Genomic DNA, 17,956 nt, shown 5'->3' with positions numbered 1-17,956 from the left:
AGGTATGCACCAAATGTATTTATAGGAGTGCAGAAAGGCAACTTGGAATGGAATCCACTGAGGTAACAGTTCTGCCAACCCTCTAACCCATTACCATTTGGGGTATGGAAAAGCTTCATAGCATGCCAATAACGTAGATAGGAGATACTTTGTATATTTTGATCTAACAATGGCCATCAAAGAAGCCCAGGATATAGGGAGATCACAATTAACTCTTCTACATGTTTATAAAGAATTTTTTTTAAATGGTAGGACCATGGGGAGGAAAAATGGAAAGTTAAAAAGTGACATCTGTCAGAGAATAAAGAATAAGTGTTAAGTACTGTGTGTTTGCAACAGACAAGCAGTTAAGTGAAGAAAATATGAATAAATATGATAAATATGAATAGTTTTATTTGGAAAACTTCACTCACTTTTTAGGAAAATGTGAAAATGTTGCTATAATGAAGCACATTAATTCTAGTCAATCTTTAATATTTAATTTCTTTGTGACAAGTTTCTATAATTCCTACTGGACATTGCTGATGTAGAGTTGACACCCATTTTAGGAAAATACTATGAATTCCAAAAACTGAAAATAATTGGTCCTTAAGAATGCATATAACAATCCACATTACAGTTCATTTTAATTTAAGAAACAAGATATATTTTTAAAATGCATTTTAAAAGAATTTTCTCTACAATATGTGGCCTGCCAATTTTTTCAACTTTTTTTTAATTGTATAACATATATACAAAGCAAAGGAAAAAACAGAACAAAACAATAGTTTTCAAAGCACTCTTCAACCAGTAGCTACAGGACAGATCCCAGAGTTTGTCATTGCTACCATACCATCATCTCAGATTTTTCCTTCTAGCTGCCCCAGAATATATGAGACTAGAATGAATACATATTTTTTTGTCATCACAATTGACATTTCTCTTGTTTTTTTTTTTGTGAAAAATGAAATATATACAAAAAAAGTAATAAATTTCAAAGCACATCACAACAATTAGTTTTAGAACAGATTTCAGAGTTTGGTATGGGTTACAATTCCACAATCTTAGATTTCTACTTCTAGCTGCTCTGAGATACTGGAGACTAAATGAAATATCAATTTTATAATTCAGCAATCATATTTGTTTTTTAAATCCTACCTTCTCTGTATAACTAACTCCACCACCACCTTTGATCTTTCTATCCCACTTTTTATCTTTAAGGGTATGTGGGTTACAACCATTCTAACTTTTTCATGTGAAAGGGGCTGTCAATAATATGGGGTAGGGAGATGGAACTAGCTGATGTTCTGGAGAGTCTGGGCCTGCTAGGTTCCAGGACTTATCTGGTCCAGGGATACTTCTGGAGTTTGTAGGTTTCTGGAAAGTTACCCTAGTGTACTGAAACTTTGTAGACCCTTACATAGCACCCGAGATGTTCTTTAGGATTAGCTGGAATGGTTTTGGCTGGGTTTGGCAAGTTATGATAGGTAGCAATGTGAGCAAACTACAGAGTAGCCTCTGAACTTTCTCAGCCACTGATAATTTATTTGTTATACTTCTTTTTCCCTTTTTGGTCAGGATGGAATTGTTGACCCCACAGTGCCAGGGCCAGACTCATTCCTGGGAGTCATCATCCACGCTGCCAGGGAGACTTTTATGCCTGGCTGTCATGTCCCACTTAGCAGGGAGGACCTGCCCATATTTCTTATTAAAAAAAAAAAAAATCCTGAGTCAAATATATTTAGGGAACACAGTATAACTCCGTTGATCTAAAAGATTCACAGCGAAATCAGCAAAGACTTTGAGGAATCCTGAATTAAAAAATAATAATAATAGTTAAAGAAGGAAGGAGAGAAGGAAGAAGGGAGGTGAAAAGAGGAAGAAAAATGAAATAAAAACTGTGTAATTCTATTTAACACAAAATTTCCCAGTTGTGTTTATCCTAAACTAGGAGTCAGCAAACTTTTTCTGAAGAGGAACAAATAGTAAATATTAAACTTTTCCAGGACAAGGGGCAACATCGCACGTATGTAGGTAGTTACAGAAATCAAATGACCAAAAATGCTATTGAAGTAATAAAAAATATAATGATTAATACAATATATATAATACAGGTTTATTAACAATAAGAATAAAATTGTTTTGTGGGATAAAATTACAATTAATTGGGGTTCTAACATAGTGCTCCCTGTCATTAAATTAATTGCAAAAGTTGGTTTGTACAAAATATTATTAATTCATGGTCCATATAAAGACAGGTGGCAGACCATGTTTTGCTGAACCCTGCCCAAGACTATGGAATTGTTTTTTCTTATAATACCTCTTAGGACCAGTATTTAAAAAAAAAAATCACTCTACAATAAAGAGGGAAAAAATGGCTAGGCTAATTGGCATGAACTGCAATTGAGATTTTTTTTTTTTTATTTAATAGGGTAGAAAAGTTACAGTGTAATGAGACAATCAAGAGCAACGAGTATCTTGAAGCATAAGAGCCTAAGCAGAGTCACTAGAGAGGCACCCAAGTAATAGTTTCCTCAAGGGAAAAGCAGGATTCAGCAATAGCAAGAAGGAGGAGGAATACTTAGAAAAAATAGGAATAAAGTGAAATGTGCTGCATATGGAGTGCCAGTTCTTGAATGTGCAGTGAAAGGGCTTGGTTGAGTCATTAAAGGAGTGGGGAGTACTGTCTCATAGAAGTGATAGCATAGTGGAGGGTTGGCTGTGTGTTAGTTTGCAAGTTGCTGAAATGTGATATACTAGAACTGGAATGACTTGTTATAAAGGAGAGCTTAATAAATTACAAGTTCACTGTTCTAAGCCTATGGAAATGTTCAAATTAAGGCACCAAAAGAGGTTACCTTCACTCAAGAAAAGCGGATGGGTCAGGAACACCTCTGTCAGCTAGGTAGTCATGTGGCTGTCATCTGCCAGTCCCTTCCTCCTGGGCTCCATTGCTTTCAATGTCTGTCCATGTGCAGGTTCCTTACTTTGCTTCTCTGGACCTGGTTTTCATCTCTTGGCTCTCTTCAGGTTCTGACTTGCTTAACATCTGGTGGCAGCATCTGCTGGGCTCCCAGGATCTCCAAATGCCTGCGTCTCTGTTCTCCACATGCTCACATCTGTATCATCTCTGCTGTGAACTTAACGTCAGCTTTGAGACTTCTATCATTTCTCTCATTTCTGTCATTTCTATAGGCTCTGTATGCTCTGAGCTCTCTTCCAAAATGTTTCCTCTTTAAAAGGACTTCAGTTAACTAATTAAGACCCACTCAGAATGGGTAGAGTCACATATCCAACTAATTAAAAGTTAATACCCACAATTGGGTAGTATTATTATTAATCACAACCCATGGAGATAATCTAATCAACAGATTCCAGCCTACATTATTGAAACAGGATTAAAAGAAACAGCTGCTCCCACAAGATTTAGTCAGGATTAAAACATGGCTTCTCTGGGGGTACATAATACTTTCAAACCAGCACAGGCTTATAGAAGCAATAGGGCTTACCATAGGAGTGACTGATGTAAACAAGATTAAATGGCATGAGAGGTTTAGTTCATATAATATATGAGGAAGGCAGGCTCTAGACTTGTCAGCAGGAGGATCTAATTCAGTTGCTGGGCTGATCGGATCCATGAGAATGGGCCTGCCCATTTTTCTTTGGTAGAATATAAGGTATTATAAATCATCGTAGTGCTTGAACTGTGTGTTGAAGGATTCTGGGCAGCAGTCGTGTATGTTTTGGAGCCTATGACTGAAAAATAAATAATAAACCATGTGTGTGCATTTCCTCAATTCTCATTGTTTTCTTCCTCTCTACACGTCTCTTCTTTTTCTTTTCCCTTCTTCTTCTTACTCTTTTAAAAATATTTTTATTGAGAAATCTTCATATACATACATTCATACATGGTGTACAATCAGTGACTCACAATATCATCACATAGTTGTGTATTCATCACCATGATCATTTTTTAGAATATTTGCATCACTCAGAAAAAGAAATAAAAAGAAAAAAGAAAAAACTCATACATACCACACACCTTACTCTTCCCTCTCATTGACCACTGATATTTCCATCTACTCAATTTATTTTATTCTTTGTCCCTCCTATTATTCATTTATTTATTTATCCATATTTTTTACTCATCTGTCCATACCCTGGATAAAAGGAGCATCAGATGCAAGGTTTTCCTAATCATGCAGTCACGTTGTAAATGTTATATCTTTATACAATCATCTTCAAGAATCAATTTCTTGGGGGTACATAATACTTTCAAACCAGCACAGGCTTTTAGAACAGCTCAACAGTTTCAGGTACTTCCCTCCACTCACTCCAATACACCATTAACTAAAAAGGGATATCTGTATAATTCATAAGAATAACATCCAGGATAAATTCTTAACTCTGAAATCTCTCAGCCATTGAAACTTTATTTTGTTTTATTTCTCTCTTCCCCCTTTTGGCCTAAAAGGCCTTCTCAATCCCTTGATGCTGGGTTCTGGCTCATCCTGGGATTTCTATCCCACATTGCCAGGAAGACTTATACCCTTGGGAGTCATGTCCCATATAGCTGGGAGAGGGCAATGAGTTCACCTTCTGAATTGGTTTAGAGAGAGGCCACATTTGAGCAACAAAAGAGGTTCTCTGGGAGTGACTCCTAGACATAATTTTAAGTAGGCTTAGACTATCCTTCACAGGAATAAGTTTCATAGGGGTGAACCCAAGATTGAGGACTCTGCCTATTTTTTTTTCACATGGCCAGGCACAGGGAATAAAACCCAGCTTTCTGGCAGGCGAAAATTCTGCCACTGAGCCACCATAGCCCACCTGGCTCTGCCTATTGATTTGGTTGTCCCCCTGCTTGCAAGAATATCAGAAATACTCCAAATGGGGAAGGTGAATATTTCCTCCTTGTTCCCCATTCCCCCCAGGGGACTTTGCAAGTACTTTTTTATTTACTGTCCAAATTACTCTGGGATTTATCAGGGCATCACATTAACCTGGACAAACCAACAAAATCTCACGCCCTATTCAAAATTCCCTTCTTCTTACTTTTAACTCCCCAGAAAAGCCTTTTCAGGGAGATTGCACTAAAGGTTAATTCGAGTCAATTGTTATTTCTTTTCATATCTTCTTATCTCATCCTCCATTTATAACCTCTTAAATTTATAAGCACTGGGAACAACCAACCCGGAATTCCACTGTCCATTTGCTCTTCTATGATATTATTATATCTTTTTCAAGAGTTATGATACCTATTGTGAGTCACTGATTGTGTAATATGGTTGAACTTTACATGTGTGGGTACTTCTCAATAAAAAATGTTTAAAAAAGAGTTTTGATATCAAGTCATCGGAGGAAATTGAATTTGACTTTCCCATAATCTCATCTTGCTATCTGCATTTCCATTTCTTCCAGGCTCTGCTTTGTCCATTGTAACATTAAAGTATTATATGCATCAAATTTAGGAAGCACACTATCCTTTACCAAAGGTTAATGAGAAAGGCTGTCAATTTTAACTCATCATATTATTTGTTTACTGTATTAATACCTGTAGAACCAGGAAACATATGTGAAAAAGGTGTTTGGGGACTCACTTGGAGAGATCCTTTTGCCCTAATTGTCAGTACTACTAAATCATTCAGATCCTTGATATTCCTTTTCATTTACATTTCCTTCACTAGAGCAGGGAGTAAAGAAGGCATTTTTTTTCATATCTATGCAAAATGAAATGAAAATTTCTAAGTTCAGGATGAAAAACATTCTCTAGATCTATCTTTGTCTCTCTTAAAATGCACCGGCATTATTCTAGCCAGTTTTTTTGATGAAAGTGATTTTTAGAATGAAGATGATTCAAACCACCAAATGAACAACTGTTAAGAAAATGTGTCCCTCACATCTCCATATGTTTCCACCTCCAGTTCTCCAGTTGTTCTGTTAAACCACCGTCTGGCTCTACTTTCTAACACACATTTCTTTACCTTGTCATTTCTCCTCCTTTCCTGTCTGCTTTCATTGTACTACATTTCCAGCATCTGATCATCTAGGTATGCCTTTATGCATACTATTTCCCCTTCTTAAAGAGTTTTACCTTTACTCTTCCAAGCAGGGTCCTCCTGAACATACAGGTCCTGTTCAAATGTCACGTCTCCTGTGAAGCCTTTTCTGACCCTTCTACTCCAACAGATTCAGATTCCTGTGTCCTTCACTCAGCTCCCATGATATTTTATGCATCACTAGCTTATAGGAATATTGTATTTTGTAAATTAATTCAGTCTTTACTTATTTTTCTCATTTTAAACTGTGAATTCGTCAACAGCTAGGGCTAAGACAGAGTCAGCTTTGTCTCACAGATATGGTACATATTTGGAACATATTGAACATGTAAATGAATGAGTGTATAGCTGTATAGCCATCATGCCTGCATGTATACCCCACCCCTATACATGCAATCGTCTCTATTTTATCTTTAAACTTTCTTAATTAGCAAACTTAAAAATATTTCCCCCAAATACCAAATATATACCTGCATGTTTTGAAAATAAATGTTATGATATAATATCATCTGGCATTAGCATTTGACATAAGTGATATTTCACCAAGAAGTCTATATAACTGTTCTGTCCAAACTAGCTTTTTCTATTTTGTGTCAGTGTTGTCTTCAAGGAAGTAGTAAATATGACACATACTGATATAAAGTCATATTTGTACAATGGCAAGTAGATGAGATTTGCTAAGACAGACATTGTCTCTACAGATGGAGTAATCTATAAATTGTAAATATTACTTAGAATATTAGCCTAAATGGTTTGACCTTTAACCTTTAGAAAGTAGAGTCATAAACTGCTCTTTTAATTGAGCAGCAACATAGTCAAAATACCAACATGATTCTGTTTTGTCATTATATTGGATTATGTATTACATTGTATTGGATATGAGTGAGAAGAAATGAAGGGAAGGTCAGCAATGAATAGTCTATTGTGAAAAATCAAAGATGAATTACTAAGAACCAGAAATTATTCTTTTAAATACCCTCTGTGTTAGTTAGATTCAGCTGTCAACTTGGCCAGGTGAGCATACCTAGTTTTGTTGCTGCGGACATAAACCAATGGTACGTGAACCTCATCTGTTGCTAATCACATCTGCAGTCAGCTAGGAGGCGTGTCTGCTGCAATGAGTGGCGTTTGACTTAATTGGCTGGTGCTTAAATGAGAGACCACAAGGTAGCACAGCCTAAGCAGCTCGGCATTCCTCACGTCAGCACTTGCAGCTCAGCCCAGGCCTTTGGAGATGCAGAAAGAAGTTACCCGGGGGAAAGTTGTTGGAACCCAGGGGCCTGGAGAGAAGACCAGCAGAGACCATCCTGTGCCTTCCACATAGAAAAGAACCTCAGTGGAAAGTTAGCTGCCTTTCCTCTGAAGAACTAACAAAATAAATCCCCTTTTATTAAAAGCCAATCCATCTCTGGTGTGTTGCATTCCAGCAGCTAGCAAACTAGAACACCCTCTTACAAAATAAAAGATTATTAGAGTATGATTTGTTGCAATTACATATACATCATAGGAAGGGTGTACTTATACCACATTGTAGCAGGCAACTAGGTCACAAGGGGTGGTCATTTATATAGAACCTCATTGGGGGACACAGGGAAACATCCAAAGGTTCTTTCTTTCTGGGTCACTAACTATGCTTGGATTTAAATGACCCCCATCATCAGTTGATCATTGATTCAATTAAAATTAAATTCATACAGACACTAGCTAGAATAAGCAAATTAATTCTGGACATGAGTATCTCATTACCAGGACCCTCTTTTCTATACATATTTCCTATCCAGGATTTTTTGATGGATAAAGTAAAAATGTTTGAATGTTTCTGTATTTCAAATAAAATTATATTTCTTCATTTGTGGCGAAAGATGCCTTGAAATGGCATGGAGTGGAATAAAGGCTCTGGAGCTATGGGAAAAATGTGCATGGGAGATAGCCAAGGCTGGTTCCACCTTCTGCTTTTTCAATTTGTTTTCTTATCAGCATGCCCATAAACTGGAAAGTATTAGGCACAAACCCATTGATAAGCATATGTGAACTTCTTCTACTCCCCCTTTATCCTTCTTTATGGAATTTCTTTTAAGAATTTTGGAGTCCTCATTTGAAATAAAATGAGTTAAATAAAAAATAAGTTAAACTACAAATGTGAAAACAAAGCGTTTTAACAACAAAGGGGAAAGGACACACGCAACATGCTTTTTGCAAATATTTGAATGGATGAGAAGGAGGACGGCTAGCTGAAAACAAGATGGAAGGAAAATTCAGCTCACCCACATATGAAATGAAAGGAAAAGACTTTCCTACCCGTGAGGATTTGAAAGTTAAGCTGCTGTATTCCAACTGCCAATAAAGATTCCTGGGAGCAAGGAACAGAAATGAACCCAGGTTCACTTCATTGAAAATGTAACCGGAAACTCTCTGAATCATGAGAGGGTTAGAAGGCCAAGGACTGAAAATGAACAGAAACCATGAGGGGCCAGGCATTGCTGGATATAGGAATATGTTTGCTACGTCAGCATCTTATGAGGATGCTGCAAGAGGCAACTTCATTCATGGACACTCACCACTGTCTCTGTGGCACCCTGAGGGTCTGCTGTTGCTCTCGTGAATAATTTCTCATCTGCAACTTTATTTCTTCAAGATTCAGAGTCACAGATAAGGACCTAATGTAATGGAAGATCTATCTAGCTCTTTGACTTTATAATCAGAGGCTGGGCAGTAATTCCAACCAATAATCACATATTTTTCCAAAATAGAAAGAGAAGTCAAATGCTGAGTAGCCAAATAAGAAAAGATGTATACTTTGTAGCTGAGTTTAGAAAATGTGGGGCATCATTTACTTGCCTACTATTTTCAAGTGCTTGAGCTTCTTTTCGGGATAGCTTGGTAAGGGTTTTTACTTCTTCACAAATTAAGATGGTATCATTTTGTGGCCAATTACTCATTACTGGTTTCAATTAATTTTAAATTACAGACATCTATGTAAAGGTACATAGGCCAATATCCATGATCTGATTTCAGTTTCTTTATTTCTATAGACCACCATGAAAAGTATTAATACTGCCTTTTTACAGATGAAGAAATTGAGATTCAGAGAAGTGAAGTAATTTAATTGCCTAGATTCTTACAAAGAGTAATTGATATTGTCAGAAGTTGATCTCATGTCCCTCTGATATAAAATCCATTTTTCCACAAGGCCATGGATAACATTATATTTCAAATTGAAAAGCTGTCACATATTTCATTATTTATTTGTTCTATATTTCTTACATATTTTTAAATATAGTTTTACCCAGTATGCAAAACCTTGTTTTTATTTTCATGTTTTTTTTCAAGTTCTACTGCCATAATTCATATTAGGCAGTAACATTTTGCAATTAATGCTCAGGGCCCCTGATTTTATTTTTCTATTATCCCTCCTATTATAGGAATATATATGTGCTGCTTCTTGTGCTGGATGAGCCCCTTGGACTATAAGATCCTCTCTCTCTCTCTCTCTCCCTGCCCCCCTTTTAGCTTTTATGTTCCTGGACTTAGCATAGTGCTTTAGCATATAGACAGTATCTAACAAATATTTGACTTATGACTGAGAACTGGAGAAAAGGAAGCAGTGCAAAAAGATGGAATGGTGAAGGGAAAGTGAGCAAGAGAGAAGAGACAATGACTGGATAAGACCATCCTCCTAACACTAGCATTTTTTTTTTCACACTAATAATAATGTTGATGACTCTCGGGATTTTATGGGCCCTGTTTAATTTCCTGTAGTCCATAAATATGTGTATAAACATTTTGAATTATTAAGGTGCTCTGATCATTAGCAGGTCTTCTTTGCTGCTACGTAGGTCTTATGGACTGACATAGCCAAGAGATAGTTTTATTTTTTTGGCATTTCATTGATTGGTATTTGAATTAATTAGGCTTCTCTAGAGAAATAGTACCAATAGGAGATATCTGTAAATATAAGATTTAGAAAAGTGCCTCATGCAATCATGGGAGGGCAAGAGTCCCAAATCTATAGGACAGGCTTCAGGGCTGGCAACTCCGATGAAGGGTCTCAACAAGCTCTGTAGGAGAAGGTTGCTGGCTGAAGAAGCAGTGAAAACTGTCTCTTCTCCCTTAAAAGTCTTCAGCTGATGAGCTCAAATCCAACTGATTGGATTATCTTGCTTGCGGGAGACATGCCCTCAGTTTATCGTAGATGTAATCGGCCCCAACTGAAACCAGCCTTCTGGTTTATCAACCAACCATGAAGAATCTTTTTAATAATGTTAGGCCAGTACTTGCCTGACCAGACAAGTGGGCACCATCACTTGGCCAAGTTGACCCCAGATCCTAACCATCACAGCATTGCTCTTTAATTACCTGTTTGCTAACTTGTAACTAGTAGCAATTTATCTCCTGAGCATGGATAAAAAACAGGACTCTGGTGCTGGGAAGTAACTTCCATCATTATGAATTTAAGACAAAGGGATATATTTCACCTCTTTGAAACTGCATATTCTGTAAAAGTTTTTAGAAACAAGAATTTTTTGAAAGGAGTCCCAGATATGAATAATTGCAAATGTCAAGGGATGAGAGTTCTCTAATCGTAGTTCTATTTCTAGAATGTCAGGTACCCGTGCAAAGGTGACATGAGTGATTTGAATGAGTTGCTCTATACCCCATTGAAAGTCCTGCAGAGAAATGAAAGCAGTACTCTATAACCAACAGAGAGATTTACTCAAGGCCAAAATATCAGAGGTAATCAAACTATGTAACCTATGTTCATAGCTTTACTTTGCATTATACAAAATGGACACTCTAATTTATTACATCCTAGCAAATAAAGAAAACAGAATTTGTATAAAAATTGGATATTGCACTGTGGCTTTCAGTGAAATATCAATAAGCTTTATGGCAACATTTTAAATGAATTAAGATTCTAGTACACATTCTTTAAAATATTTTACACCTGTTTATTGACATTTAACATACATGCAGCAAAGTATACAGACCATAATAACAGCCTAATGATACCTGTCAACACTCCTATGTACATGGCTCCCAGAGCAGAAATGGGAGATTTCTTACATCCCTGAAGACCCCAATTTTTCCCTCGTCCAGGCATTATCTGCCTCCAAGGATAATCAATAGCCTGACTTCTAAAGTCATAATAGGCTATTATAAATATCACTGCTATGAGCATTCTTGTATGTATCTTTTAATTTGCGTTTGTTTTTTTATATATGTGTGTGTGTGCATTTATATGTGTGTGTTTGTGTTTACACATTTATGTTAGAGATATACATTGGAGTGGAGTTGCTGAATCATACAGCTATGCATATGTTCCCCTTTAATAAAAAAAAAAAATGTTAAGAAGATTTCCATAGCGATTGTAGCAATTTATTCTCCCATCAGCAGTACATGCGTGTTCCAGGCACATCCTTGGCAAAACTTACTGTTTCTCTCTTTCACTTGAGCCAATCTTATTGTAAAACAAAAACTCTACTGTTTTTATTTCTGATTGTTTGCTTATATTTTCTCATATTACCAGAGGAATCCAAGTTACATAAATCAAAATAAGAACATTTCATTTATAAACTTATATGTCAAGACTTAAAAAATGTTTTTTTCAAATGTTCCCTAGACCGAAATTATATAGCATACAAGTATATTACTATAAGTGGTATATAGCTTATAGCAGAAAAACTTTCTTCAATATTAAATGGAACCAAATCCATTAATGCAATATGCTTTAAGTAATTCAAACATTTGTATTCATTAATTTTTAAATGTCTTGCAACATCTTATCTTACATGATGTAGTTCTGGATTTCAAGGCAATTTATTTGTACGACATAGTTCATTCTCTTGTTAAATAATAATTATATGCATAATTAATTATATGTTTTAATTCTGTTAATGAAACCTTCTCATTTATTGAACAATAATAACCGCTCTCCCTAACAGTGACTCTTAAGCATTGCAAAATTTTCATACGTCTCCTGGGTTACTTCCAAGACAATTTTAAATTCATTTTTAACCAATAGTTGCTTTACCCAATCCAATAAATGCTCTTTAATACATTGATAAGCTGGTATGACTGAAAACTAAAATCACTTGCTTTCACAAAAAGCCAAAGGTTTCAGGCAAATTTTGGAATCATTCTTAGGCAAGTGAGTATGGTGGAGTATGGTTGAGGTGCCTGGAGATAAAGGGAGCCAAGGATAGTCCTGGGACTGCTGGGAGCTGAAAGTGGCTGTCTGGCTGCTCAGGTCTCAAGTTCTGTTAGAGTGTGGCAAATGTCAGCAACTGCAACTGATATGAGAGATACGCAATCAGAGTAAAAGAACATGGAATGGTCCACTCTGGATGGTGATGCCAAGAAACATATGAGAGACTGGAAGATGGTCTTTAGAGCCAGCGAACTTCCTAGACACAAGCAAGAAGTCCAATGTTAGAAGTCATGATTCCATTTGGATGACTATTATTTCTATTAAGTAGAATATTTTAATTATCCTTCTGCCAGGAGTCTCCCATGTCTACTATCCATTCTTTAACTGACACCAATTATTTTCCTAAAGTAGATCAAATAATTCACCTGCTCATAAACTATTTAAAGCTGCTAATTACTGACAAAGTAAGTCTGGCACTTGAGCTGCCCCATGATTAGACACCAACTTAACACTTAGAGGAACCATAGGTGTGTAGCAATATACCGAATATCCTAGATGATGTTTCCCAAATATTTCTATAGCATTTCTCTTTTTGCTTTAGCTCAATTTTGTTCCTTCACTCTGCAGTTTCTTTCACTCTATGTTCCTTATCCCACTAAATCACTCCTTTTATGACACAATTTAAAACTCAATACCTTTTAGAAAGTATTCAAGAACCACCTTCTCCCTCCACCACTGCAATTCATGTCTAAGACCTTAAATATGTGCTTTCTCTTCCTTGGGTTATAAAAGTTTACACACCAGTCTCTCACACTAAATTATTTTAACCTTCTTGAGGATAGAGTCTGCATATTAGAAGTCTTTATAACCCCAGGAAACATAGTACAGTACTTTGAAACAACAAACTACAAATTGGCTCTTAAAGGCTTGGGGGGGGGGGGAAACTAAATTATTCCATTTACTGAGCATGCTCACGCAAAGAACTTATTTCTATATGTATCAGTAATTCTCAACTGAGGGAGATTTTGTCCCCAGGTGACATGCGATAATATCAGATATTTTTGAGGGGTGCTGCTGGCATGTTGTGGGTAGAGGCTTGGCAGCATCCTACAATGCACAAGACAGTCGCTCACAGCAAAGATTTATCCAGTCTAGAAATGTTGATAGTGTCCAGGATGGAAATCCCTGCAGTAAATTAGGAAAAAGACCTTATGGTCATTAGTTTCAAAGAAAAAAATGATTAAGCCTATACTAATAATGTAATCACATGCCAGACTGATGATGCCTGTGACCATCATCATTTTTTATTATCACTGAAATTAATGTTTATAGTTTATTTACACATAAACCAACCTATATAATTTGCATATACATATAAATTTAGCAAAGCCTTTTAGTGCATTTTCCCAGTCTTTCCTGCTTAATACTTGCTTTTCCACTACCCTTTCCACTGTACATAAATGCTTCAACACATATACCCATATTAAAAGGCAAGCATATGTCCTTCCTTGGTGTTCCCACATTTACCTAAAGCTACACACACACACACACACACACACACAGAGTAAGAGCTTCCTGTCAGGAAAACAAAAATCATTGTAAGTATTTCAAGCAGAAGGGAATTGATAAAGGTAACTGTTACAGACTTTTGGGGATTGAGTCGTGTCTCCCACAGAGACATATTCAAGTCCTAACCCTGTCCTGTGGGTGTGAATCCATTTGTAACTGAAGTCTATGAAGATCCTATTGAGATGAGAGCAAACTAAAACCAGGTGAATCTTAACCCAACTAACTGGAGTCCTTATAAGCAAAGGAAAAATTTTTTGAAGCCATAAGAAGAGACCAAAGAGACAGATGGTCATTTTATGGAGGCAGCAAAGCACCATCAGAATGCTTTGGATTCTGGGAAAGCACGGCCAGTTGGTACTGAGATTTTGGACTGCTAGCCTCCAAAACTGAGACATAAATTCCTGTTAAGTCAACCAGTGTGTGGTGTTTTTCATAGTTGCCCTACGAAACCAAGATACAAATTCTTGGAAAGGCTGGAGGATCTGAAGTGGACATACCTAGAACCTGTGCAGCTGTACTTCCATTAACGAGGCAGGAGCCTAGGAGTTCTTCACCACTTCTGGAAGTGTCACCACCGCCACTGAGCCACCGTTACTGAAGCTGTTGCGCTACTATCAGATGCAGAATGATTTCCAATTCCTCCATTCCTGCTTTGTCAGAATGTGACTAGAACTCACGTAACAGAAAAGCCTTGAAAGTGTAGTTTGCAAAGGAGTATTGGAAATGTAGACTTCAGGTATCTATCCACCTGGGTAATAAAAGGCTATGGAGTACTAGCAGATGATATCTCATGTATAGGTGTTGGTAAAAAATCTTGCTAGTATAAGTTTGTATGAATATTGTCATTGTCTGTTGCACTAAAATGGGTTCACGTTGAACTCGGTTTTTTTTTTCTTGCATCTTGCTTTTGTCACTCAACAATATCACAATGAAACCCTACTAAGTCAACTCATATAGCACCAATATATTCTCTTCAAAGCCTACAAGTCATTACAATGTGGATGGATCATAATTCATTCAGGCACTCAATCATGATGGGTTTTCTATTTGCTTCTACTGTTTGAACATTGTATACAATACTGAAATAAACATCACTGTCCATTGTTCCATACAAGTGGTTGCTTTTATTTCCAGGACAAGGTCTCATGTTTGGGATTGCTGGTGAGATAGAATATTTTTGGTTTCCAATTGTCATATTGCCTTCCCAATTACTGTACTGCTTTATATTTTCATAATCAATATAGGAAATGACCCTTTCACCATATCCTTGTCAGCAATGTGTTATCTATGATAGTTTCTTAAGGACAATGTTTTTGAGAAAACAGGTCACAGAAGAGAACTCAGTACTATCCCCATTCTACTGTAACTCTGTAGATCCTCTGACACCATTACAATGCATGGGGATTTTTTTGATGTTCCACAGTTTTCAAATTTAATTTTTTTATGAAAATCACTCAAATCAGTGACGGTAGAAGGGCCTTTCAGTAATATTTCAGTGAAAATGAATCTAATGCTCAATTATATTCCTGTTTGATTTTGTAGTTATCTTTCTTTAAAGTTTGTTAAAAGTTTGACCATACTGCTGGTGTAAATTTGCATTAGCTACCATCATTAGTTGAATCAGTCAGAGTAGGTTAGTTTATGTTGTGATTACTCTCAACTCCAAAACTTTAATGGCTTTATAACATCAGTTGTTTATTTGTTGTCACATCTGCATCACAAATTGGCTCAGTGACTCTCCTCTATCTCTCCTTGCCCAAAATCATAGTCTGCTGAGGCCCTCACCATCTGGAGAAGAGCTGGTAGACACCACAGGGAGTAGAAAGGGTGGTAAACTGCAAACTTGCCCCTAAAGTCAACTTTTTAATAGTGACTCACATTGTATCGTATCACTTAACATGAGCAATATTGACTAATGGAGTAATAATTGATTACTCTAATTTTTGGGAACATTTAGTACATATTTCTTAAATTGGCATGATTCAGCATGTATCATTTCAGTTGCTCTCCTGTTCTCTTTGTAGTGCCTTTATGAATTCTGAATTGTTTTGTGGAATATTAAGTGCACTCCTTTCGAAAAATGGGATAGTTGACTGACTTCATAAATCAAAAAGTATTTTAAAAAGCTGTCCATTTCTACTTATACTATTTAGGTGGCTCATCGAAGGAATTTATTAATGGTATCAAAATAGTGTGACAGCTTAATTAGTAACAGTAAGGTATTAGCATTAGAGTTTGTCATATTTTCAGTGTGATTTAAATCCAGTTGCAGCCCTTAATGACTGCCATTTGGATCAAGTTTAACTTCAACAGATTGCCCAGAAAGCACCTAGAAACATTTGCAACTCTCAAATTGCGAAGGTAGCATTAGAGTTTATGATTCTGTTTTAATCAAATTTTAGTTTAAGGAAATACCTTGATAATTGAAAAGGGGTTAGAAAACTGTAAAATTACATTGTTATGAAAGAGAACCACTAATTGTTAATCCACAGAAAAATATCTTATGGAGGTTTTCCTGATATTGCAGCTTTCAATAGAAGGGCATTAAAATTCTGACTCCATATTCTTATTCTTTTACATTGGAGCAGATGTCAGTTTCATATGGATTCTGAATATCATCCAATCTGTTCTTCAAATATAAATGTAATTACTGGTCAATAGTTTGGAATAATTTATACATCTGCCAAAGTCGTGGAGGTTTTATTAATTATTTTGACTGAGAGTTTGAAGCCTCTGGAAAGCAGGGGGATTTGGAACCATAAGACTCTTGGAGCAATCCTCCCTATTGTTAATAATTGCCACATGTGCCAGTGGCCTTGGTGTGGAGGCTATACATTATTGTTCGCAAGTCCTAACAGAAAGTGCAGGTACAGAAAAGGGATTCCCTCCAGATGAGGGGGATTTTGTGTGCCTATTTTGTCTATAGTTTGGGGTAATTTACTGCTGATGCCAAAGAGGATTTGTTTTGATGTAGAATTTCTATCCTTCAAAAGCTTCAGATTTCAAACCAGGTTGTTTGGTGTAAAGTCAGCCCTACTTTAAATATTAGCCGCATGGGTTGCATGTTCCACATGAAAGAAGTTATTAAATAGGTGCAATATTATCGTTAAAAATGTGGATTTTAGAACATCAATACTGAGCGCCATGTAATTTCCAAATGGCAACTTGATATTGATAAGATAAGGAAAGAAGCAGCTATTAATAATTGAAAAAAGACAAATATATCCATTAAATACAAAATGAAGGAAACCAGGTAAATAATAAGAAACTTAGCTATTCAGCTATCATTCCATGAATGTTAAAAAAATCATCCTAATATGTTGGATTTTTTGTTTCTTTGCTTCACATGTTTCCTGATCCAGATTTATATTTTTGAAAATAATATCTACTATCAACCTGATATAAAGAGCAGTTCATTGCGACTGACATCTTCTGGAAAAGAAGGAATTATTTTTAATGGAATTGCTGACTGGTTATATGAAGGTGAGTTGAACAAATTTGATTTCAAAAGAGTACAAATGACAAATTTTTATACAAAATCTACAAGAAAAATCAATGCATTCCAGAACAATACTTATAGCACTATTTCTTCTCTTCATTTCCTTCCAAAATGATCTTCATATGAACTTATCTTTGTATGAGTTCATATTTCCACTGGTTGTAATTTACATCTACTTATATGATTTCACATATAAGGCAAGGGAGATTTTATTTTAGACAATGCTTAATTAATGACACTGGATGGTGGCCTTACATCACTTTGGAATTAGATACTTATTTTTCTGGAAAAAAAAAACCTACACTGTTCCAAAAATGCATGAAAGGCACTTGATTTTAATCATCCCCAGTAGGAACATTCCATCACATTTGAAAGCTACTTTCTAAGGAGAAAAGTAAAACCCACCTAAAGAATAGTTTAACAATGACTATTGAATTGAGTTTTAGTAATAGCTGAGATTATAAAAATGAATCAGGTGACAAAAACCTTTGTCCAGTTTTTATCATGTACAGTTGTCAACTGAGTTCTGGGTGCAGGCAGGTTGCCTGAGGAAGACTCAAAGATTGATTTTAAAACCTAGATTAGAGGCTCAGCAGATGAATTTGGCAAAATATGTTAAGATTTAGACTAAATCAGCCTATGTGATTACAAATTATAAAGCTCAGTATCACCCAGAAATATCAGTTTCACTTCTACAGAAAC

The 17,956-nt window shown here is 36.1% G+C and overlaps 1 protein-coding gene across 1 annotated transcript in view; it reads left to right on the top strand.

Moving 5' to 3' along the window:
• The window catches only part of DPP10 (dipeptidyl peptidase like 10), a 696,759-nt gene that overhangs the window by 535,086 nt on the left and 143,717 nt on the right, over nucleotides 1-17,956 (top strand). The window contains exon 8 of the mRNA XM_077151923.1: nucleotides 17,118-17,238. Within this exon, the coding sequence (XP_077008038.1) occupies nucleotides 17,118-17,238 (121 nt within the window). The remainder of the gene's footprint in view (nucleotides 1-17,117; nucleotides 17,239-17,956) is intronic.

This window comes from Tamandua tetradactyla, chromosome 3, assembly GCF_023851605.1.
Source record: "Tamandua tetradactyla isolate mTamTet1 chromosome 3, mTamTet1.pri, whole genome shotgun sequence".
Taxonomy (NCBI): Eukaryota; Metazoa; Chordata; class Mammalia; order Pilosa; family Myrmecophagidae; genus Tamandua; species Tamandua tetradactyla.
The sequence above is the reverse complement of the archived record's forward strand: the minus strand, read 5'-3'. Positions and strand labels throughout refer to the sequence as shown.